This window comes from Chiloscyllium plagiosum, chromosome 4 (genome assembly GCF_004010195.1).
Source record: "Chiloscyllium plagiosum isolate BGI_BamShark_2017 chromosome 4, ASM401019v2, whole genome shotgun sequence".
Classification (NCBI taxonomy): Eukaryota; Metazoa; Chordata; class Chondrichthyes; order Orectolobiformes; family Hemiscylliidae; genus Chiloscyllium; species Chiloscyllium plagiosum.
In genome coordinates this window covers 37,892,809-37,919,165 of record NC_057713.1, presented here as the reverse complement: position 1 = coordinate 37,919,165, position 26,357 = coordinate 37,892,809, and the positions used below count along the sequence as shown (strand labels likewise).

General features: G+C 41.4%; 1 protein-coding gene across 2 annotated transcripts in view; it reads right to left on the bottom strand.

The window, feature by feature from the left end:
• Nucleotides 1-1,657: 1,657 nt before the first annotated feature.
• The window catches only part of smarcc1a (SWI/SNF related, matrix associated, actin dependent regulator of chromatin, subfamily c, member 1a), a 218,938-nt gene continuing 194,238 nt past the window's right edge, over nt 1,658-26,357 (bottom strand). For both annotated transcript variants that reach the window (XM_043687999.1, XM_043688000.1), the window contains exons 27-28: nt 5,241-5,420; nt 1,658-1,959 (exon numbers count right to left, since the gene is read on the bottom strand). In XM_043687999.1, the coding sequence (XP_043543934.1) occupies nt 1,886-1,959; nt 5,241-5,420 (254 nt within the window). In that variant the 3' untranslated portion in view covers nt 1,658-1,885. The remainder of the gene's footprint in view (nt 1,960-5,240; nt 5,421-26,357) is intronic.

Below are 26,357 nucleotides of genomic sequence, written 5' to 3'. Positions count from 1 at the left end.
CTTTTCCAATCTAGTGCTTGAACATTTGTATATGAACTAATAGCATGTTATAAATATCCTGAGTTACATAGAGATCTCTCAGTGGTTTCATTAGACCTCTGCGAAGCATAATTTTACTTGCTGACTAACTAAGAATACACTGTAGGAAAACAAAACATTGCAGACGAGGGAAATCTGAACCCAAACAGAGAAATGCTGGAACCACTTCTTTGTTCTGATGCAAGGTTACAGAGCTAAATCATTAACTCTTTTTCCATTCACAGTTGCTGAGTTGGACATCTATCATGTTCTATTGAAATTCATAGCATATTGACCAATTAAATATTATTCAATGCTATTCTCAATCAAAAACAGAGATTTTCCATAACGTAATGGCTGTGTTCTTGTGCAACCTCACATTATAGAAAAATTGCACTTTAGAAACAGCACTTAAAGTGTTGGCAATGTAATTATGTTGTAGCCAACATGTTTTAAAAGTTCACACTTTAGAAAGTGTCCCCAATCTGTCAATTGCGTTACAGTAAATTTGCATTAACAAAACACACATTACAGCAGAACGACTTATATTTATATTTCTGCACTCCCTGTAGCAATTGAACCTGCACCTCGAATCACCATTCTTTCCTCGATATCTGTCTCAGCTCATGTACTGGCTAATTAGTGCATATTTATCAGAAGGATACAAGATTTTTGTCTCATTGAGGCTATCATTTAAAAAAGCTGGTCCCAATCACCACGTCCAAGCAACTATCAATTTGGTGACCGCAGTTCAGATAGGTTGGAGTTGCCTGGCCCTCAAGCATAGTTTAGAGACCTCTGCAATGTGACATAATGTAACAGTAAACTAACAAATTCAAATCACTGAAATACAAGTGACACCCATCTGGACTATTCCACTTTTCTCGCTGTGGGCCCTCCCAAATCTGGTACTCCATGTCAGTGAATCAGAATTCTCTGGGATTTGCATGAAACAGGTACTTTTCTTTTTAAAGTGAGTTAATCACAATTAGCTCTTGTATGGCAATTCTGTAGCAGCGACCTTCAAACACCTTACTGCTAAAGGATAACTGCAGCCCAGAGCTGAAAGCGAGTACTCCAAACATCACAGTTCTGTGCAATCTGAAATCAATGTATTGTGTGCTTTGTCTGTAAACCACAGCTCTGTTACAATCCAAAATTCAGCAAAGGAAAGGAATGCATTTTGGCTTGGCCAATTATTTTTGCAAGTTAGACTGAAGTAGATTTATCTTTGATTTTAAGAATTATATAAAGCATGATCCATTGTGTAGAGTACCTGAGGACCAGTTAATGCTTTCAAGCTTGAGAGAGGGAGGAATGAAGAGAATCTTCCTACAAGAAACTAAATTATTTGATTAAACCTGACTAACATTGACAGGCAGAAAGATTTTCTTCCAACAATGCTGCCTTTGGTCAATAATTGATACATATATATGCTTACCAGCTGAAAGTTCTGCTACTAAAGCAGATTTACAAGACTGCCTAATAAAAGGTACACCATTTCTAATCATGAATGAACTGCAGTGACAAACAAGTCTAATACAAAAGCCACAAGGAGGTAGGGTAGAATAAACCAGTTGTATGAAATCCACACAGACAGGGAGGTAGACAAGTAACCTGACTTTGTTTCTGGAAAAAGTAACTACAATGTATTTTATTTTTTTTGCCAAAGATTTTCTTTTCCAAAAAGAAATTTTTACTGCAATAAAAAGTAGGGAGCAAAAGTAAAATGGGAAGGCAAGCATTTGAATTCAGTGTCTTCAAAAAGGGAGGTAGCTGGACAGAGACGAGTAGGAGATGGTTTCTTGGTTTCACTGTTTAAGTCTCCTACTGACAGTATCATGTGCGAATAATCCATTCACACTGGTTATGGTACTGCAGATGCTTGTGCTGTTGTTGTGGGCACCACTACACCATCTGGCTGTACAGCTGGGCCCGAATCTGAAAAAAAAAGGCAAGATTGATTAGCTTTAACAGACAAAAATGTCAATGATTACTCTCTAAACAAAAGGCAATTTGCCTCCTTCCATGGTGAAGGGGCTTATGCCTGAAAAGTCGATTCGCCTGCTCCTCGGATGCTGCCTGACCTGCTGTGCTTTTCCAGCACCCTTCCATGGTACCAACCCCACGAACTGCACTGACAATGGAAACATCAGTTTAACATCTCATGAGAAGGTTTATAACTTATAATACTCCTTTAAAACCACTTAAATGTTCAACTCTTGATCAACAGAACACAAAAATAAAAAAGAACAGGGTACGACTAAAGAAGTCAAACCGATGCTCGAAAACCAGGAAACATGGGTTGCCTAGTTAAATTTCCATCTGCCTTTTTTTGATTTATTCACAGGATGTGGGTGTCTTAATTAGGCTAGCATTTACTGTCCATCCCTGACTGCCTTTACAATTTGCTGCTGAATTGCCTTCTTGAACTACGGTAGTTCATGTGCTGTAGGTTCACTGATAATGCTGTTAGGGAGGGATTTCCAATACTTTAACAAAGCAACAGCGAAAGAGCGGAGATATGTGCAATATATCTACTGCCATTACCTTTTCAGGTCATGGTTTTAGAAGGTGTTATCAATACAGCCATGGTGACTGGTTGCATTATATTTTCCAGATTGCGCACACTACTACCAATGAGTTAGTGATGGAGAGAGTGAATGTGTTAGGTGGGGTGTTAATCAAGTAGCAGCTTTGTCTTGAATGGTACAAAGCTTCCAGAGTGCTGATGGAACTATGCTCATTCAGCCATGTGTAGAGTCCTCCTCTCATTGTACCTCTGACTTAAGGCATGTAACTGGTGGGTAGATTTTGAGAGTCAAGTGAGGAGTTACTTGCTACAGAATTTCTAATCTTTGGGCTGCTTTTGTTGCCACAGTATTTATGCGGCTGGTCCACTTCAGTGCTAACCCCAGGATATTTATTATGGGGCTCATTCCAGTGTTCCAACTGCTTTGGAATAGTTACTTTTCAAGCACTCGCCTTCAGTACTACTGTAAAACATTGTCAAGATCCACAGCTTTTGCCGTATTATTCCTTCAGCCTTTCCTTGATATCACACGGAGGAATCTGAATTGGATGAAGGCTGGCATCTGTGACATTGGGGTCTTCAGGAAGAGACAGAGATGATTAGTCCACTCAGAACTTCGGCTAAAGATGTTAACAGGTTCTTTGGTTGTTCTGATCTGCTGGGCTTCCCAGCATTGAGAATTTGTGGGGCTTCCTCTCCCATTATTGTATGATAGTTCACCACCACTCAACTCGATAGAGTAGGTCTGTGGAGCTTCCTTTTGATTTGTTGGTTGCGGGATCATGTAGCGATATTGCATGCTACTAATCATGGAAGGAATCCTGTTTTGTCGTTGCACCAGAATTTTAGATGAATCTGGTGCTGCTCCTAATATGCCAACATCCACTCTTCATTAAATCCGGTTTCATTTCCTGGGTGGTAAAAGTAGACTGGTGATAGGCTGAGCTGGTGGGTACAACCTGGATGGTTGATGGGAGGGATGAATCCGGTTGGTGGCTGGAAGGAAGGGTCAGTAGGTGGAATGGAAGGGAGGAAGCAGGGCGGTAAAGTTAGTTGAAATTAGAGAACTCAATGTTGGATTCTCTGGGGTTTTGGCTGCCCTGGAGAAAGATAAGACATTGTTCCTCCGATTTGCGGCCTGATTCACTGTGGCAAAGGAGGAGGCAGAGGATGATCATGTTGGAGGAGGAGGAGGACTGGGAAGGGAAATTAAAATAGGCAGTGACTCAGAGGTCAGGTTTGTCTTTACAGGCCCGGCTGAGATCCTCAGGTGAAACATTCCCTAAATTCATGTTTGGTCTCACCCATGCAGAGAACATCAGGAGCACCGAATGCAGCAAACTATGTTGAAGGAGAGGGTCCAGCCAGGGCCCCAAAGAGTCCTTTAAGGTGAAACAGAGGTTCACCTGCCTCTCCTCCAACCTAGTTCCCCAAGTTTACATTTGGTCTCACCAACATGGAGAAGACCACATCAGGAGTACCGGATGCAGTAAATTAGGTTGGAGAAGGTGGTCCATCCAGGGCCCCAAAGAGTCCTTTCAGGTGAAGCAGAGGTTCACTTGCCTCTCCTCCAAACTAGTTTAATGCATCCGGTGCTCTCGATGTGGTCTTCTCCACATTGGTGAGACCAAATGTAAACTTGGGGAACTAGTTTGCGAAAACTTGCGAAGCAAATCAGCCAGGCTGTAAGGGCCAGTGTGACCTCTCAGTCGCCACCCATTTCAATTTCCCTTCCGACTCACTCTCTTACCTATCCATTCCCAGGCCTCCTCCATTACCAGTGAATCAGACTGCAAATTGGAGGACTTCCACCGTATCTTCCCCATGGAGAACCTGGAGAACTCAACGCCGAGTTCTCAAATTTCAAATAACTTTCAACCCATCCCCCGACTCCCTTTCCAGCCCCACCTCCTGCCTTCCATTTCTTCTACCTACACTTCCTTCCAGCTACCAACCGAATTCATCCCTCCCATGGACCATCCAGGTCGTACCCACCACCTGTATTCGTGACCTCACCACTTTGCTCCTCTCCCGACCCATAACACCCCCCCGCCCCCCCACCTTATCTACAGCTCCCCTATCCCCATCCCAGAAGAGTTAAATCTAACACATCAACTTCTCCATCTCCTGATTCTGCCTGGCTTACAGTGTTTTTCCACCCTCCTGCTTGTCTACTTTGGATTTTAGCATCTGCAGTTTCCTTGTCTCTCAGGCAGTTGAGATCAACTAGGTTGCCAAGCATATCCAGTCAGACACAGATGAGGCCAGAGGAGGATGGCAGATTTTCCTTACCTAAAGAACATTAACAAACCCAATGGGTTTTAACAACAACGGACAATGCTTTGTGTTCACCATTAGATAATTTTAATTCCAGATTTACTTGTTTAATTCTAATTTCACCATCTGCCATGGTAGGACACAAACTCACGTTCCTAAAATAGCAGCTTTGGTCTCTGGATTACAGTGCAATAACAGCACAACACTGCCATATCCGCCCTTCTTGGAAAGGGTCTTCTCAATCCACTGGCCAACATATCTCCCTCAAATGCCAAACGCAGACAACCTGGTTATTCATCGCTTGGATGTTTATTTTGTTTAAATTTCTTGAAATGATCATTTGTAAATGAAACACACAGTTCATTGCACAGAAAAGTGAAGGCTATAGTGTTGAGAAAGAAAAAAAACTTACACATGCCATTGGTGGCAGCTGCTGGTCGTGGGCCCAGCATGTTACCATGTGCTGCTGCTGATACAATGGTTGGTGTCGGATGGGGAGGTGCTCCTGATGGAATATTTGGAGGAAGGTTCGGTATCATACGGCCTGCCATGGTCTGCCCAGTCATCATTGTCCCAGCTCCTGACATCTGACCTATTAGAACAAAATCAAAACAGAACAATTAACTAGTGAGACTGAAGATTTATTAAATCACTAATTATCAAAAGTATACAACCAGCTTAGCATACTAAGTTCAATGTAAGTATATTAACATATAAAATTTATAATTATGAACTCAAGTTGGGCATCAACTAAATTAATGCTTCACTTGCATGATCCAATACCTACAAATACTTTTTATGTTATTGCTAATCGTACATGTAATTCAGCCTTCATGTTGTTTTCAACCAGAGAAGAAAAAGCACAAACTGATTTCAGAACAAAGCTCCTTCCACATTGTCTTCACAATTTGGCTGAGAAGAAACTGTTAATCTGCCCTTCCACAATATTACTGTAGATTCAATGGCATTTATGATAACAAATTGGATATAGAATCATAGAATCCCCACAGTATGGAAGGAGGCCGTTTTGACTAATTGAGTCCACACCAACTCTCTGAATAGCATCCCACCCAAGCCAACCACCCCACCATGTATGGCTGCTATGGCTATTCCACCTCTGAGCACATCCCTGGTCACCATGGGTAATTTTGCTTGGCTAATCCACCTAACCTCCACATCTTTGGACTGTAGGAGGAAACTTATGCTGGCATGGAGAGAACGTGCAAACTCCACCCAGGGCTGGAACTGATCTTGGGCCTTGACAGTGAAAGTAACCACTAAGCTCCTGTGAGTTGCGGACTCCAAAGTAAATTATTTCATGCGATGTGAACATTACTGACAAAGTTACGATAGCCATCCCTAATTTCCCTTGAATTGAATGGCCTGCATGGCCTTTCCAGGTAGCAGGTTGAAACAAGACAGATTTCCTTTGCTTCAAAGGCCATTAGGAGAAAGTGAGGACTGCAGATGTTGGATATCACAGTCAAAAAAAAGTGTTGTGGTGCAAAAGCACAGCCTGTCAGGCAGCATTCAGGGAACAGGACAGTCGATGTTTCAAGCATGAGCTCTTCATCAGGAATGAGGGGTGGTCCAAGGGGGCAAACCACATGGATTTTTAGAAAAAAAATGATAACTTAATGCCAGAGACCCAACTTTATATTCTAAATTTATCATGTGAATTTAAATTTCACCAGTTGTTGTAGTGGATAAGAACTCATGTCCTGATGCGTATTAGTCTGGGCCAGTGGATTACCAGTCCAGTGACATGACATCACAGTGACATCAAGTCATCATCTCCTTAAATCACTGCAAGTGAGCAAGCTTCTCACTTCATTCATTAAGACAGGTACATCGAGGTTAACTCGTCAGCAGACTTCACTACCAAATCCACTTAACCCCACAATTATTGAAGAATCTCAGGTAGAAAACTGAGAACGCACTTCCAGTACTGCTTGAATTCTTCAGTGGTTTTATCTACATAACCAAGGAAAGCCTCATTCATGATTTGGAGCAGAACGCATTTGCTAAACAGTACCATTAAAAGACCACCACTGGTCTCAAATGGAAAAGGGAGGAAGCTCTAAACAATAATTATTTCTAATTGTTTTACAATGACTGCACCTATTACAAAAGTAAAATGCTACGAAGTATGCTGGAAAACACAAAATTATAAAATAGAAACACAGAATTCTGAAAACAGTCAACAGGATCTGGCAGCATTAATGGAGAGAGAAAGAGTTAGCAATTCAGGATATGACCTTTTATTTATTATGGTTATATCTAAAAAGAGGGGAATGCTTCTGCTACATTTTGTAATTACAAATACATCCATACTTACAGAAATAACAATACTTTGTTTGATATATTATGTAACAGAATGCATCACTGGGACAGAATCCAGAAACTCCTTCCCTCAGTACTGTGGGTGTAGCAGTTGTGAAGGTGGCAGCCGCCATCACTTTTTCAAGGACATGTGGTGATAGAAAGTGAGCAATACCCATATCCCACGAATAAATAAAATACTCTGCTTCCTGTTAGCTAACCAATCCTTTATCTACATCAATATGTTAGTCCCAACACCACAAGATGTGAGCACATGTAGCCACCTTTGATGGCATACCTTATCAAATGCCTTTTAAGAATAAATTAGACCACTTCTATCAGTTTCTCTCAAATCGACCATTAACATTATTTCTTCAATAAGGGATCAAACACAATTTTCCTTTTAACAAAGCGATGTAAGCTTTGCCTGATCACACTGTCATGATCTTTTTAAATAAACTAGCACCTTTTGTATAATAGAACTCAGCTAATGGAACAAAATGTAATAGTGAAGTGGAAGCACCTCCATAATTCATTAATTCATTTTATTATCTGAGTCTTGGCCATAGTTGCCTGAAACATCAGAGGACAGCACAGGTCTGCATCAAAAAAGCCCAAGATCTCAGACACAGCTGTAGAATTTTGCTATCTGCAGCACTTGAAGTTTCCGAACTCCACTGAGTTTATGCAGCAGAGAAGTATTTGCATTCACTACTGATCATTAAAAATGTACTACAATTACACTATCCCCTTCACAAGATTTCCAATTTATTTTTCCCAACCACTCTTGCTACAGCGACACACACAGATAAACAGAAAGAAGGAAAAGAACGAACAAACCTCTAAATGGGTAAAAATACAGAGGCTTAACCACTTCCACGATAGAACAGAACGTGGAGAAGCTAACTAGAAGGTCACATCTGGGAGGAGAACTGCTGGCAAGTATGGGCTCACAGTCCAGTTCATCACAATGACGAGTCCCAAAACTCTCACAGAAACCAAGCTAATGGAGTTAAACCATTGACAAACCATGATTTCACCTGAAGTCGTAACATTCTCAAGGAGCTAAAAACTCTCATCGTCTAGGAACATGAGAGGACAGTGCTATCGAGTTCACTCAATTGTAACCAGAATCTACAGAAATCAGGAATGTACCTCAACCCAATCCCTAATCACCGGCAAATAAAATTAAAGGATGTGACCTGGTTTGAATGAATGGGAAAGATAACGATTCCAGGGTGACAACATCATGATATTGATGGAACTCATTTGCGGTGTTCATTCAGTCACCAATTACTTTTCTGCACTCTACTCACTTCTGCGTGCCCATTATATTATTCATATAAAAGTATGCAAATCAATAGTCATAGAGCTGCACAGCATGGAAATGGACCCTTCGGTCCAACTCCTCTATGTCGACCAGATATCCTAAATTAATCTTGTCCCATTTGCCAGCATTTCACCCACATCCTCCTAAACTCTTCGAATCACGTACTCATCCAGATGCCTGTTAAAATGCTGTAATTCTACAAACCCCCAACCATTTCCTCCGGCAGGTCATTCCACTCATGCACCATCCTCTGTGTGAAAAAATTGCCCCTTAAGGTCCTTTCAAGTTTTGGATTCCCCTACCTTGGGGAAAAGACTTTGGCTATTTACCCTATCCATGCCTTTTATGATTTTATCAACTTCTATAAGGTGACCTCTCAATTTCAGGCACTCCAGGAAAAATAGCCCCAAACTATTCAACCTCACCCTATATATTAGATTTCATATTGCAACTCATTGCTGTTACATTGTTTAATTATAGGAAAATTTATGTCTGTTTCTGCATCATCTCTCAGAGTAATTTGTTCTTGTTTAAATATAGGAAGTGAAACAAAGCTTAAAGTTAGAACCCGCACTGATGTTTCATTTTTGTTACTCTTTTATCCATTATAGTTTGGAGTTGTTAACGATGAGCTGAAGAGTATCTTTGGATTGTGGGTAGCAGCTTGCGTTTAACTTCCAGACCTGGATGTTAATTGCAAGTTGACGCTTGATGAAAAGATTCCAGACTCTTAGAGACGGGGATAAAGCAGTATGTTTAACCAGATAACAGATTTCTGGCCATTGAGGAGGAGGTCACAACCTGGGAAAAGGTGCCAATAAGTCTGGGAAAGAACATGATGGTCAAACAGAGGAAGAGGCCAAAGTTTGAACTGGTGTTTGGATTATACTTCTCAGAATGAGTTTAGCTGTTGATGCTGCAGCATGTGGATTTGAACGCTTCCAGCTGAACCTCGCAATGGAAGTTCAGAGAATAGAAACTAAGGTACAAGTATTGTTGGAACTTCCTTCGACTGAACTGAAAAGATAACCCTGAGCGACGTCTTTAAAAAAAAAATCAACCAAGAAACCATCATCCCTGCCTGTGAAACAATGCATTGAGAATTGCTGAAGTACTCTGGCCAGTTTTGTTTTTTAAAAACTTTATCCCTAAATGGTGTTTGCTGGTTTTCATTGTTTTTAAATGGAGCTGAAAACAAAGTTTAAATAATTGACATCAATTAGATATCTTTGTTGTTTAATTTTGCTCTGATAATGTCACTGGGCTTTTAATAAATGGTATTACGAATAAGTGGTGAAGTCATTTACTTAAGCCACAAACCCTGTTGTACAGAATTGATAATTCAGAATATTTGGGATTGGTTATTCAAAAAAGTCTGTTTATTGAACATAACAGTCAATTTTGAAGGTTTTCGAAAGCTTTAACTTTACTCTGTTACGAATACAGAGGTAGGAAGGATTAAGCAAGAGTCATGGAGACGTACAGCACAGAAACAGACGCTTCTGTCCAACTCGTCCATGCTGACCAGATATCCTAAGCTAACATAGTCCCAATTTGCTAGAACTTGGCCCATGTTCCTTTAAATCCTTCCTATTCATATACCCATCCAAATGCCTTTCAAATGCTGCAATTGTACCAGCCTCCAGCACTTCCCTCTGGCAGCTCATTCCATGCACGCACCACTCTCTGCGTGAAAAAGTTGCCCCTTAGGTCCCTTTTATATCTTTCCCCTCTCACCCAAAACCTATGCCCTCTAGTGTGGACTCGCCCACCCTGGGGAAACGACCTTGTTTATTCACTCTAACAACGTCCCTCAAGATTTTATAAATCTCTATAAGGATCACCCCTCAGCCTCAGACACTGCAGGGAAAACAGGCCTAGCCTATAGCTCAAAACCTCCAAACCTGGCAACATCCTTCTAAATCTTTTCTGAACCCTTTCAACTTTCACAACATCTTTCCAATAGGAAGGAGACCAGAATTGCACACAATATTTCAAAAAATGTCTAACCAATGTCCTGTACAGCCACATAGATAAGCTGCAGAGCTGGGTTGAAAGGTGGCAAATGGAGTTTAATGCGCACAAGTGAGAGGTGATTCACTTTGGTCGAAGTAACCGGAATGCAAAGTACTGGGCTAATGGTAAGATTCTTGGTAGTGTAGATGAGCAGGGAGATCTCGGTGTCCAGGCACACAGATCCTTGAAAGTTGCCACCCAGGTTGACAGGGTTATTAAGGCGGCATACAGCGTTTTAGCTTTTATTAATAGAGGGATAGAGTTCCGGAACCATGAGGTTATGCTACAGCTGTACAAAACTCTGGTGCAGCCGCACTTGGAGAATTGTGTACAGTTCTGGTCACCGCATTACAAGAAGGATGTGGAAGCTTTGGAAAGGTGCAGAGGAGATTTATTAGGATGTTGCCTGGTATGGAGGGAAGGTCTTACGAGGAAAGGCAGAGGCTGTTTTCGTTAGAGAGAAGGTTGAGAGGTGACTTAATAGAGACATTTAAGATAATCAGAGGGTTAGATAGGGTGGACAGGGAGGGCCTTTTTCCAAGTATGGTGACAGCGAGCACGAGGGGGCGTAGCTTTAAATTAAGGGGACAATAGATATAGGACAGATGTCAGAGATAGTTTCTTTACTCAGTAAAGAAAGGGTATGGAATACTTTGCCTGCAACGGTAGTAGATTTGCCAACTTTAAGTACATTGAAGTCGTCATTGGACAAGCATATGGACGTACATGGAATAGTGTAGGTTAGATGGGCTTCAGATTGGTATGACAGGTCGGCGCAACATTGAGGGCCGAAGGGCCTGTACTGCACTGTAATGTTCTATGTTCTAACATGACCTCCCAGTTTCTATACTCAATACTCTGACCAATAAAGGAAAGCATACCAAACGCCTTCTTCACTATCCTATGTACCTGCGACTCCACCTTCAAGAAGCAATGAATCTGCACTCCAAGGTATCTTTGTTCAGCAACACTCCCTCGGACCTTACCATTAAGTGTATAAGTCCTGCAAAGATCTGCTTTCCCAAAATGCAGCACCTCTCATTTATCTAAATTAAACTCCATCTACCACTCCTCAGCCCATTGGCCCATCGGATCAAGATCCTGTTGTAATCGGAGGTAACCTTATTCACTGTCTACTACACCTCCAATTTTGGTGTCATCTGCAAACTTACCAACGATACCGCCGATGTTCACATCTAAATCATTAATATAAGTGACGAAAAGTAGTGGACCCAGCACGGATTCTTGTGGCACTCCACTAGTCACAGGCCTCTAGTCTGAAAAGCAATCCTCCACCACCACCTATCTTTGAGCCAGTTCTGTATCCAAATGGCTAGTTCTCCCTGTATTCCATAAGTCTCCAAGAGGGAAGCTTGTCAAATGCCTTACTGAATTCTATATAGATCACATCCACCGCTCTGCCCTCATCAATCCCCTTTGTTACTTCTTCAAAAAACTCAATCAAGTTTGTGAGGCATGATTTTCCACACACACAGTCATGTTGACTATTCCTATTCAGTCCTTGCCTTTCCAAATACATGTAAATCCGGTCCTTCAGGATTCCCTCCAACAACTTGCTCACCAACGGCATCAGGCTCATCAGTCGATAGTTCCCTGGCTTGTCCTTACCACCTTTCTCAAGTAGTGGTACCACATTAGCCAACTTCCAGTCTTCTGGCACCCTACCTGCGACTATCGATGATACAAATATCACAACAAGGGACCCAGCAATCACTTCATTAGTTTCCCACAGAGTTCGAGGGTACACCTGATCAGGTCCTGGGGATTTATCCACTTTTATGTGTTTCAAGACATTCAGCACCACCTCCTCTGTAATATGGACATTTTTCAAAATGTCACCATCTACTTCCCCACAGTCCATATCTTCCATGTCCTTGTCCACAGTAAACACTGATGCAAAATACTTGTTTAGTATTTCCCCCAACTCCTGCGGCTCCACACATAGGCTGCCTTGCTAATCTTTGAGGGGCCTATTTGCTCCCCAATCACCCTTTTGTCCTTCATGTATTTGTAAAGACCCTTTGGATTCTCCTTAACCCTATTTGCCAAAGCTATCTCATGTCCCCTTTTTGCCCTCCTGATTTCCCTCTTAAGTATACTTCTACTGCCTTTGTCCTCTGCTAATGATTCTCTCAATCTCTCCTGAATATACATGGCATATGCTTCCTTCATTTTCTTGAACAAAATCTCAATTTCTCTTGAAATCCAGCATTCTCTACATGTACCAGCTTTGCCTTTCACCCGAACAGGAACATACTTTCTCTAGACGCTCGTTATCTCATTTCTGAAGGCTTCCCATTTTCCAGCTGTCCCTTTACCTGCGAACATCTGGCCCCAATCAGCTTTTGCAAATTTTTCCCTAATACCATCAAAATGCTTTCCATGAGGACAAGCAAATTTATAAACTCTCAGTGGAGCCAGACTAAAAATGCATGAATATTTGTTTTCTCTCCAGAAGTTGAGTTGTATATTAGAGACTCTAATCTTAGTCACTGACTACAATAAACTTTACCTAGCTGGAGGTAATCAGGCATCAATGTATAATGCTCCATTCTGTTAATCAGATGCTCACTATCTTTAAGCCAGATAGAGCTTGACCTATCAGTTTGGACATTTATATCCTCAGTTCTCAAACTGCCATTGTCAATAGAAATTACTATCTATAAATAGGCTCTTAAGCTCCATTCATCCATGTTAGTATCAGCCGTGGCTTAGTGTGACAGAATGCAATCTGTGGTTGCGAACACCAAGAGGGTCACTGGATTTGAAACATTAATTCGGTTTTTCTCTCTACAAATGCTGCCATTCCTGCAGAAATTCTCCAGGACTCTGTTTTTGTTTCAGATTTCCTGCATCTGCACTTTATTTACAGCAAGTACAAATAGGTCTATTTCAGATTGGCAAACTGTAGCTTATGGAGTGCCACTTGGATCAGTGTTGGTCCTTACTTACTTGCAATCTGTATCAACAATTTACATGAGGGGGTCCAAATGTATGGTAGTTAAGTTTGCTTATGACACAAAAGTAGTTAAGAAATTAATCTCAGGAGGATGAGTGTCTGCAAAAGGATAAAGAGGTTAATTGAGTGCACAAAACTTTGGGACATGGAATGCAATGTGAACAAATACAAACTTGTTCTTTTTCACAGGAATAGAAACATAGTACAGTATACTATGTAAAAGGAGACTGAGTGCAGAACTTGGTGATACAAAGGGATGTTTTGGCACGAACAGTTAGTACGCAACCAACAAAAGTGATTGGAATGGCAGGTGGAAGTTGGTGCTTATTTCAAGAGGAATGGAATATACAAGCAGGAAAACTTTACTGAAGCTGTACATAACATTGAGACCACTCTTTGACTACAATACACAGTTCTGGTCTCCTTATTTGAAAGGAAGGCATATCTGCGTTAGAAGATTAGAAAAGGTTCACCTGACTCATACCTGAGACAAAGGGTTTATCTTATGATGGAAGATTAAGCAGGTTAGACCAATATCCAGTGGAGTTTTGAAGAATTTTTTTGGAAATGTACAAGTCCTTTCAGGGATTTGATACTGTGGATACCAAGAGGATCTTTTCCTTTTGTTGAGAATGTTAACACAATGTAATACCATTTAATAAGAGGTCTCCCTTTAAATGTGGAGACGAAGGTCATTTTTTTCCTCTGAGGCTGATTAGTATGAGAAATTCTCTTCCTTAGACAGCAATGGAGGCTTGGTCATGGAATTTATTCAAGATTGGGTGAGCTTTTTTACGAAATTGACAAGATGTAAGGAAGCGGATTGGAAAGTGGAGCTGAGACCACAGATCAGTCATGGTCTCATTGAACAGCAGTCACAAAGTGCTTAATGGCCTATTCAAGTTTCATGGTTCCTCCTCTGAGCAACCATGGCAATTAAGCAGTGGAGATGACCCATTCCAGAGACTGTGAAGGACAGCCTTGAACAAACTGGAGCAATTATACCAAATCTCAAAATTAAGGCAAAGGAAGAGGCCTTTTGGCCCATCTTGTCTCCACCATTTTTATTATTTACATCAATCTCTTCCCATTTCCCCATATCCATGCACACCATTTCTATCCAAATAATCATCCCCTTTGAATGCCTTAATTGATGCTACCTCCACCACATTTCCAGGCAATACATTACTTACTATCTGAAAAAGTTCTCTCTCATTACCCTCGCTTCTTTTGCATATCACTTCAAATCTGTGCCCTATTGTTGTTCTTTTTTAAGTCCGTAAGAAATAGGAACAGACCCCCTCAGCCTATTCCACCATTCAATAGAATCATGGCTGATTGGAAACTCATGTCCACTTCACTGTCTCTTCCCGATAATCCTCCATTCTCCTACTGATCAAGAATCTACCACAGTCCTAAATCAATACATGGACTCTGCCACCATCGCGCTCTGTAGCAAGGAGTTTCAAAGACTCTCAATCCTCAAAAAAGAAATTCCTCCTCCTCTTCATCTTAAATTGGCGCTCGTACATTCTGAGACTGTACCCTCCTGTCCTGGACTCATGAGGGGGGCACATCCTCTCATAGCATTTACCCTGTCAAGCCTCTTAAGAATCCTATATGCTTCAATGAGACAATCTCACATTCCAGTAAGTAGGGCACCAACTGGTTTAAACCTTGCTCATAAGACAATCCCTCTATACCAGGAATCATCCTTGTATATCTTCTTTGAACTAACTCCAATGAAATAATATTCCTTCAGAAGAAAACCACACTGCTCACAGTACGTCAGAAATGGTCTCACTTTAAGACTTCCTGACTCTTCTTTTCCAATTCCCTTAAAGTAAGGGTCAACATTACATTAGCTTTCAAAAGTACCTGCTGTAATTGTGTGCTAGCTTCTGCATTTAATGCAATATTCAAATCCTTTTGTGTTGCAGCTTTCTGTAGATTTTCTCCATTTAAATAAACTGTTCTCTCTTCTCAAGTGAATTTCACATTGAACAGCTTATTCCATTTGCCATATTTTTGCTCACCTACTTAATCATAAACATAAAATCCCTGCAGTGTGAAAGAAGAGCATTGAAACCATTGAGGCCACACAGACACGATGAAGAGCATCCCACCTCGATTCACCACCTGACCCAATCCCTTGTGACCTTGCATTCTCCAAAGGCTAATCCACTTAACCCACACATATTTTAACTGTGGGAGGAAACCCACGCAGACAGGGAGAGAATGTGCAAATTCAACAAATACAATTGCCAGAGGATGGAATCAAACACAGGGCCCTGGCACTGTGAGGCTGCAGTACTAACCAATGAGCCACCCTGCCACCCACATCGATCAATACCTGTCAACTGTTTGCATCCTCCTCACAACTTGCCTTTCCACTATTTGTTATCGTGATCACTCAGTTCCAGGCCTCATTACTGCCTTGGTCCAAACATTAGCCCAAATTTGGCATTAAACAGCACATGCAAAATTGTCAATATGAATCATGGCAAGAACTCTCCCTTGGTTGGAAATCATGTCTAACTCAAAGCAAGATGGTTTCAATTGTTAGAGATAATAATCTCAGCCTATGAAATCAGAATTCATCGGGCCGTTGTTCCAAGCTCAATGAGCTGCATCAAATGCTACCCTCCCATCACAAGGTCAGAAGAGAGATGTTCAGTAATATTGTACTTAGTATATTTGCAACTTTTTACATAGCGGTAATCCACCTCAGTGAAGCAAGACCTGTACAACATTTGGCAAATAGCTCACAAAAGATTCACTCAAGAGGGCAATCAAAACGAAGTAGCCTCCATAATAAGCTATCCCTACAATCACAGTCTGATTCTTCTCCTGTCCCTGCTGTAAAGGCCCTAAGCTGCTGAGAGCTACCACTAACTGGGCCAGGATACAGGGACCTTTGCCCAGCATGAAGTGGTTGGGGTTGGGGGTGAGAGTTGCAATCAGCCAGAGAAGGACAAGTATGAGTAGAGTTTCAGGAAGGTTTGAGGAGGGAGAAGGCTGCAAAAATTGAGGATGGGTAGGGAAAGGAAGCTGCAAGAGTTGTGAAGTAGTTGGGGGCCACAGGAAGAGATGGTGGAGGAAAGAGGCGGCTGCAGGAAGGGAATAGGGGTGGTGGTGGGGGAAATGGGTCATTGCAATAGTTTGGTTGAAGAGGGAAGTAGTAGCCTGCAAAGAAAAACGTGTTAACAAAGGGAATATTCAACTAATCTGGAATCCATGAAAACCCCAAATTGTTGAGTAATGAAATGCCTTGTTTAAGACTGCATATATTCAGGAACTAATATGCTTGGATTTTAAAAAAAAATCAAGTGGTTCCTACGGTAATGAATGCTATCAACTGTAAAATTTAAACGCTGAAGTTCAGATCTGACACGCAGTATATAGAATTGTAATTGCCCGGTTAAATTGATAGAAACGTGGCTAACATCTGGAAAGTGGGACGAATGTAGATTTAGAGAGTAGTCTCTGTCGATGCAAAGTTTTTGGTCTGAAGGCCTTCTTCTCTCCTGCATGATTCTACAAAATGCATTCATTGTGACCTCACCAGTCAGGAAAATAGGATCAGGAGTAGGCCATTCAACATGATTGTGACAAATCAACCAACTCTTCCTTCTTCCCATACTCTTCAATCCTTTTAGCAATGGTCTCTTTAATGTGTCTGAACTCCACAAGTCACTGTGCACCCACAGGAAAAGAAAGGGAACACTTCCCTTCAGCTTAATGAACTACATCAAGTTACAAGTAGGTGCACCTTGAATAAATTGTCTTAAAAATGCTGAAATATGCCTTAGTTATTTTGAAAAAGAGAATACTTTCTTTTCGTGTTGTGGCTTTAAATGCAATGGAGAATGATAATTGTTGAAGATACTGATCAATTATTCTAATTCTTATTGTTTGCAACACCAAATATCCCATATGTCAAAGAAATGCAGAAGGTATTGGTATTAGCTGACAGCATCACCTCAAAAATTAGTTAAAGAGAATTAATTATAGTTAACCTGCTCAGCCTAAGTAAACATCATTACAAGCATTCTGGCACTGATTCACTTGAATTACACAACTCAATAATTACTCTGCAGACACGAGTGGAGCTTTCTTAATTTATCTTTCATCAGACAGAGTTGAAACATTTCACACGGTGAGACAGTACAGTTGCTTCAGGGTGAAGCCAAAAACCTTGACTGAAGCCAAGTTCTCATCAGAAACACAGAATACCAACGGACCAAATACAATTCATTCAGTAGAATCCTGGACCGGGCTCAGTGTTCTCCTATTTGTCTATCGCCCTTCTTTGGATATAAAAAAGCTACAATTAGGCTGCCAGATTTCATTTTAACCACAAAGACCCCTAGTCCAATGAATGCAGAAAAAGGAAGTTTGTGTGTGTTCAGGCAAAGAAGTCAAATTTTTAAAAAATAGCAGATGCAAGACATGAATATCAACTGGAAATAAATCCTGAAATTGTTCTTTGTAGCATTGTGAGTATACTTGCACCAGATGGAGTGCTGTAGTTCAAGAAAGCACTTTACAAACACTTTCTCAAAACTAATAAGGGATAAGTAACAAAAACCAGTCCTACTGGTAGTGGCCATGTCCTATGAAAGAAAGAAAATTGGATCAGCAATAAGCTTTTCAGATCCTTGAACTTAGTTCTGCCTTGCTGTTGAATCAAGGCTGATCTCTCATCTCAAATTCATTTATCAGCATGCTTCCAGAACATAGAACATAGAAAAATACAGCGCAGTACTGGCCCTTTGGCCCTCGATGTTGCGCCGATCCAAGCCCACCTAGCCTGCACTAGCCCATTATGCTCCATATGCCTATCCAATGCCCGTTTAAATGCCCATAATGAGGGAGAGTCCACCACTGCTACTGGCAGGGCATTCCATGAACTCACGACTCGCCGAGTAAAGAATCTACCCCGAACATCTGTCCTATACCTACCACACCTTAATTTAAAGCTATGCCCCCTCGTAATAGCTGACTCCATACGTGGAAAAACGTTCTCACGGTCAACCCTATGTAAACCCCTAATCATCTTGTACACCTCTATCAAGTCACCCCTAAACCTTCTTTTCTCCAATGAAAACAACCCCAAGTGCCTCAGCCTTTCCTCACACAATCTTCCTACCATACCAGGCAACATCCCGGTAAACCTCCTCTTAGCCCAGTACCCCGTCTTTTTGTTACTCTTACCAAAGTGAATCACCTCACACTTAGCTACATTTAACTCCATTTGCCACCTTTCTGCCCAGCTCTGCAACTTATCTATATCCCGCTGTAACCTGACACATCCTTCCTCAATGTCAACAACTCCACCGACTTTCGTAACATCCGCAAACTTGCTAACCCAACCTTCTAGCCCCTCCTCCAGGTCATTTATAAAAATGACAAACAGCAATGGTCCCAAAACAGATCCTTGCGGAACACTGCTAGTAACTGCTATAGATCTTGAAATGCTTATCCTATCAAAAAGTACTGTCCAAAATAGTGACATCCAAGGCTCTAGGGCATTTTTACCAACCATTTTCACCTCGCTCCTTAATCTGCACCTTGAGATCCCAATTTTTCATGTTCAAGCATTAGCAGGGGCAAATTATTGTTCCTTGGTAGCCCAAGAGTTCTGAGTCCAATTGTAATATAAAGTTATCCTGCTAAAGTCAAACATAACACGGCACAGATTAAGGATCAATCCTGGATGCTCTGAATTTTTCTATGCACAGAGACCATCAAGTCAACACCAGAATATTTGAATGCAGAATGACACAATTTTGAGAACTTGCTTGTTAAAAATTCACATTCTTAAATATACCACTGGAATGTCAAGGAACGCTTCCCTATTTTTCTCCAAAGTTACCTTTCAGCAGTTGTGTATTAACCCAGTTAAGCATAAAGCAATGGAGTCAGGTGACAAGACAGTTCTGGAGAAGTCATACATTGGACTCAAAGCATTAAATTGGTTCCTCTCCATTGATGCTGCCAGATTGGTTAAGTCTTTCTACTTTTTTCTGTTTCTTATTTGTCACATTGCTGGTAAAATCTCTCCACTGCTACCAGGCTTTGTTTATCTCCCCTCCTGGTGGCATCACCCCTTGCTAAGGAACCTAAGAGTAAAGAGCACAATGAATGCCATAAATAAAACCAGCTAACCTGAAACAATCTGGGAAAGCAAACCTCATATCAGCTCTCACCATTTCCCATCCTTCAGCCCTCTCTGAATGTATGCTTTATATAGAGATTTTGAAACACATTCACAGCCACCCCCTCCCATGAACTTCGATGATTAAGATAACACAACTTCCCTGCACACCTCCTTAAAACCTTATTTCCATCAACATCTTTCTCAGGAAAAAAAATCTGTTCTTGGCAGTGTTAAACTGTGAAATAGTCAGCCTTCTGCCAGTCACCTGCCCTAACTATACATTCCACAACTCTTATCCAATAGCCACATCCAACAATTATTTTCACATTGCCTCTGCTCCTCTTCTTCTAATGTGGGAAATTCAATTTTATTTCTCTTAGAAAGACAGCAACTGCTCACTTAACTGAGGTTTGGAAGGTGCGGTCAGAGGAGCCCTGACTGAATGCAATAGGTCTTGTAAACGGTACACCTTAATGCCACTGTAGTAGTAGGGGTAAATGGTCAAGGTGTGAGATGGGGTGCTAATCAAGTGGGCTGATTTGTCCTGGTGCTGTTCAGTTGAGTTTTATTTGTCCTATTTTGACCTTGTTGTTCAGCCTGCTCATCTCTCTATTTCCTTACACTTAGTTTTTTTTTTAAAATGAAGAAATGCCATTAACCTATCAAGTTTGGTTACAAAAGTACAGTAAACAGTGCATCTTTCTTTTCTCTTCCAGGTCAAATATGCTCCTTACTCACTTCTACAACTCACCAGATATCAGTTCTGTCGAGCCAAATCTGTTCCAGATTTCAAAATTGTTGCCATACTGAACAAGGTACTTGCAATATAGAGCCAAAGTGGCCAATCTAAGGTTTATAAATCTGACTGCAGTCTTCAGTTTTCATGTCCCTTGCTCTATCAGAAACTATGAAGCAGGTAGTCCTGCTCCAATGATATCTTCTTTGTCCCACCCTCTACTTACATACTCTGAACTGAACGAAGACTCAACAGCAGGCTCAAAATACTGCAGTGAAAAAAAAGTGACTCAGCTTGGAAACAGGCCCTTCAGCCCAAACCAGTCCATGCTGACCATGGCGCCTGAGACCCGGGTTCACTTCCCGCCTCAGGCGACTGACTGTGTGGAGTTTGCACGTTCTCCCCGTGTCTGCGTGGGTTTCCTCCGGGTGCTCCGGTTTCCTCCCACAGTCCAAAGATGTGCAGGGTCAGGTGAATTGGCCATGCTAAATTGCCCGTAGTGTTAGGTAAGGGGTAAATGTAGGGGTATGGGTGGGTTTCACTTCGGCGGGTCGGTGTGGACTTGTTGGGCCGAAGGGCCTTTTCCACACTGTAATGTAATCTAATCTAACCACTCTCTAAGTGAAGTAGTTGGTTGACAGTTACACTTTGCTTAGCTTCAACAGGTCAGGAACAGTACTGATGAACATGCCACATGTTCTTTGTTCACTCCTAATTGCCGTTAATGGCGAATCATTACTTGTCCTTGGCAGCAATAATTTTTAAAAGCTTCCCAGCCCATTCACACAGCATGAAGATTACAATTGTGGAGTCACTTGTTAGCTTTACATAATAGGGACTGGCAGGATCCACTCGGTAACAATAAGGCAGCTTTCAGTGTTATTTTGTACGATGCCAGCAGACAGCTAACTAAATTTGTTCTGAAAGTAAAGTACTCAGATGCTGGCAATCGGAAATAAAAACAGGAAGGGCCGGAGAAACTCAACAGATCTGCAAGCACATGGAGAGAAAACATGAGTTATTGCTTTGAGACCAATAACTCTTCTTCAGAACTGAGCTGTTGTTCTGAAGAAGTGACATTTGACTGGAAATGTTAATTGTGTTACGCTCTTCACAGATGCTGCCAGACCTAAACTTGCTCTATACAATTTGGATTGCTCGTCTAACACCATAACCACTACAAAAAGGTTGGGTCTTCAATTTGCGAAAAAGAAAATGGAGTTGAAAAACGGTATAGGGTGGGAAGTGTGGGTTTATCTCAAGTTATTCAAACTGGAATTCTTCATATTTAAATCTTCTCTCTCACCAACCTATGAGACAATCTGAAGCCCGCAGATGGCAGTAATTTGAAGTCAAGAGGGATTTGTACAAGAACCCTTTAAAGGCAATATAGCATTACCTAATCCTCCTTGAACTGTTCCGAAAGCTTGTAGGAGTAATTAACTGAATTGATGAGAAACAAAAACTATATTTATAAAGCATTAATATCTTCAAAACACTACACTTAGGTAGCATGATGAGGCATTATATAAATGAGCTTTTAGACCCCCTCAATTCCACAAAGATGCCGACCGAGGGGAATATTGACAAACACTAAGATAAGGGAAAGAAAAGAATAGGTAATCTGGAAGGTGATTAATAATATTCTCCGAAAGGCATGTAATCTTCAAGGAAAGAGAAAAGACAGCAGAATAATTAGTTTTAAATAATCATGAGGCAGTTTCAGAAACCAGAGTACTTTCACTCAGATGTCAAAGGGTGAAATGCTGTTCTCAAAGTCAGCACTATTCACCACTTACCTGCCCACTTAAGACAGCAAGGTCACAAGAATGACTAACATAGGAAATTAAAAGGTGACATTGCTTTAGAAAAGTATCTTTTCATGTGGCAGTCATTCAGGGAATGGTTGGGCCATCTTATTGGATCACCCCCACCAGAACCTCACAGCAGATGAAAAGAGCATACTGGTAGAAAGAGAATAAGAGTAAAAGCACAGGGCAGGTAATGTAGGAGGCCAGAGTCCATCTTCCTCTTTAGGAGGTGAGGGGAGGTGATGGAAGATCAATTGAAATCACAGATTCCATCATAAAAATAGAAGATAGATGTTTATGGTGGGTGAAAACATGACACCAGGTTCACATGATGTGCCCCTCACAAAGTAATGTTACTGTGCAGCTCAAAGACATTTTGAAGGGAATGGGTGAATAAGTGATGCTCCATGTTGTCACCTGAGCAGGGAACCTGACCGAGGTGTATGAATGCCATTGACAGGGTGGATAGAAAGCAACTACTCCCCCTAGTTGAAGGGTCAATAACAAGAGGGCGCAATTTTAAGGTGAAAGGCAGGAGGTGGAGAGGGGATTGGAGGAAAGATTATTTCATCAAGAGGGTGGTGGAATTCTGCAACACATTACCTGAGGGAGTAGTTCAGGCAGGAAACCTCAAGCTTAAAAAAGGTTATTTGGAGGCTGTGGGTCAAGTGCAGATTTCAGTGCAGCTTGTGCTGGTGTAGGCCTGAAGGGCCAAAAGGCCTCTCCTGGACTTGACAATTCCAGGATTCTAACATAGTTAGCGAAAGAAACGAGGTCCAGCAAGCTCTTCATGGTGGGAGCTCAGAAATAATTTAAAAAGTAGGACCTCAAGGGCAGCAATCTCAGGATTGTCCCCAGTGTCACTTACGAGAATTGATCAGATGAATGCGTGGCTGAAGGATTATTAATCATATTTCAGAAAATGTGAGTTTGAGTCAGGTTTGACGGATTGTCCTAATCTTTTCCATATTATTTTAAAATATATATTTTTTGATTTTTTTTTAATATTACAAAAGCTGAATACAATTCAAAACAAGACAAAGAACCCAAAAAACGTTAAAAGTCCAAATTGCCCTCGTATACAAATATATAAATATAAATATTAAAAAGCTCAACTAACTACTTAAATAAACAATAACTAACAAAATAATAATAATAATAATAATAATAATAATAATAATATGGCTCAGCAAAACAAAACACTAACTCTTGAATATCGAAAGCATTAATTTTCACATATTCACACCTTCTCTGATCCCGCTCTGGATACTGCACTCGTAAAGCACAATCGTTACAGCTATATAAAAGCCCTTATTAGTGTGGCGGACAAACTTGTGTCCAGGTAGTTCAAAAAGGGCTGTCATGTCTTATAGAAATTCTCAGTTTTGTGGTGTACCATACTTGTAAGAAAATGCAAGGGGATACGCTCCATAACAATCTTACACCAACCGACAAGACCGGGGGATTTCAGACACCCAATCTAACATGTTGTTCTTTCTTGCGCAGAAAGTGAGGATGCTCTAATTTTTTGTAAAATGTGCATCTACAGGGATATTCTGGGCAGGCCAAGAGGAGGAGAGATCAGGTCCTTCTCCACCCTAACACCCAAAATCCCCTCCATTGTCCCTGTCACAGCGCTCCAGTATGTTTGAAGCATGCCACAGGACCAGAGACAATGGGTAAGAGTGCCCGTACTAACTTTACACATGGGGCATGTTGAAGATACTCCTTGTTTAAATTTTGACAAACTATCCAGAGCCTTGTGGAGAATCTTAAATGGCCAAGGATGGGTCCTACTGCAAATTAATATGTTTCTTGCATTTTCCCAATTATCTTCCCATGCCTCTGAGGAGACCTCAATGCCTAGCTCTCTCTCCCATGCCCTACAAAACTGATCGAATTCATCTGAGGGCCGCCCCATCCCCAGGATATGATATAGAGTGCCGACAGAAAGTGTACTCTTAGCTCTGAGCACTCTCTTCTCTATGTTGGATTTGTAGGCATCAGTCAAAAGTGTAGGCTTTTTTTTGGAGTAAAAACCCTAATGTTAAAAAAAAGATTTGTTGGATAGCTCATATTTCCACTCTAATTGATCAAAATACATCATTGTGTCTCCCACAAATAAGTCACCCATGTAAGACACACCCCTAGCAGCCCAATGTTTGAATCCTGAATCTGTCATTCCCATTTGAAAACCCGGCTACCCATTATAGGTGTAAGAGAAGATGTTTGGCCAATATTGCCTTCCCTCTGCCAAATTGCCAATCATGCTTTAACAGTATTGATAACTATTTGGTTTTGGTAATATTCCCTAATTGTCCTCATTTTGTCCAAAAACAGCAAGCTCGGAAGGGGTGGGGTGGGGTTCAGATAACTATATTGAAAGAGGGTCCCCACAAGCCTATCACTCACGTAAGTTACAAACTAGCTTAGTTGACGGTTTTTAACGTCTGGGAGATCCACTCCCTGCCAATCTATGAGGCAATTGCAGTTTAGCTAATTTAATAAGGGGCCCCTTAACAGGCCAAATAAAAGAGCTGAACCAGCCGTTCAGTCTCCTGAACGTTTGCTTCGCAAAAATCGGGGGGGGGGGGGGCGGGGGGGGGGGGGGGGGGGGGGGATCTGCATAGGGTACAACAAAAAGGTAGGGTACAACAAAAAGTGGAGAATATTCATCTTCTGATGCACTATCTGACCTAACCATGAGACCGGAAGGGCCGCCCATCTTTGAAGGTCTTGTTTGATTTAAATAATTGAACAAGATTAGCTTTGAACAACCGATCAAGAACTGGAGTGATGAATATGCCCAAATACATAAAATCCCCCTGTGACCATTTCAATGGGAATCAAGATTCGCCCTCAAGACCTTGCACCTTCATAAGACCACCCACAGGCATCGCCTCTGACTTTGCAAAATTAATCTTGTACCTCGAAAAGGTGCCAAACGAACTGATGCACTGTATCAGGCGAGGCACCAAAACTGCTGGATTTGACAAAAAAAACATGAGGACATCGTCCGCATACAATGAAATCGTACGTAATTTTGACTCAACTTCTGGAGCTGATATATTGGGATCCCTAAGAATGGTGATCGAACCACTGGCAGAGGCCAATGTAAAAAGCAACGGCGAAAGGGGTTAGCCCTGTCCGCTGCGCCTAAAAAAAAATTAAAATTGCTTGATTGTACCCAATTGGAGATGACTACAGCGAGAGGGTCACTGTAGAGAACCTTTACCCATCTTATAAAGGCTTTGACCAAGCCAAACCGCTCAAGAGTATTAAAAATTAGGTACAGCCACTCAACTCGGACAGACAAGCTACTAGCCGAACCTGAATTTATGTTTAGAAACATCCTGAATTCATTACAGAAATACTCCACAAACTTGCTATCCTTCAGGATAATGGGATCCGTTCGCAGTGCACGGGCCCACTATAGCATCCTTAATCTTAACCAGGAGGTTCAGTGGAGTATGATCAGAGATGGTAATATACCCAATCGTGTAAGGTGCCATCAAGTCCAGGGTTGCCACAGGGGTCAGTAAATAAAATCAATCCTGGTGTGACATCAGTGTGGATTGGGGAATAAACATAAAATCACTGCCTGTCGGGTGAAGAAGCCTCCAAGAGTCCACCAACCCAAACTCCACTCATACATCCACTAATTGTTTAATTTGTGCAGAGGGGGGCCTTTGGGCTACCTCTCTACCGTGGAATTCATAAGATAATTAAAACCTCCCTCTATGATGGTATGCTGAGACTCAAGACTGATCAATTTAGAGAACGCATCTACCAGAAACGTTAGGGGATGGGTCGGAGGGCAGTAAACATTTGAAACACCATATTCTTCCCCGTTTATCAGAGCTTTGAGGATTACAAACTTCCTCTGTATGTCTTTAACACACTCTACTAACTTAAATGGGAGAATACCCTTAACAAATACAGCCACTCCCCTTCTTCTGGTATTAAGGGATGAAAAGTAAACCCGATCAAAGCCATTCTGCTGTAGTTTCAAATGCTCCCTGTCATCCAAGTGTGTCTCCTGTAACAAAGCAACATCTATCTTTTCCTATCTAAGACTCAAAAGCACCTTTTTCCTCTTAATTAGGTGAGTGACTCTCCTCGATGTTCCAGGTACACCATTTAATCAAGTCATTAGCCATAACCTTCTGCT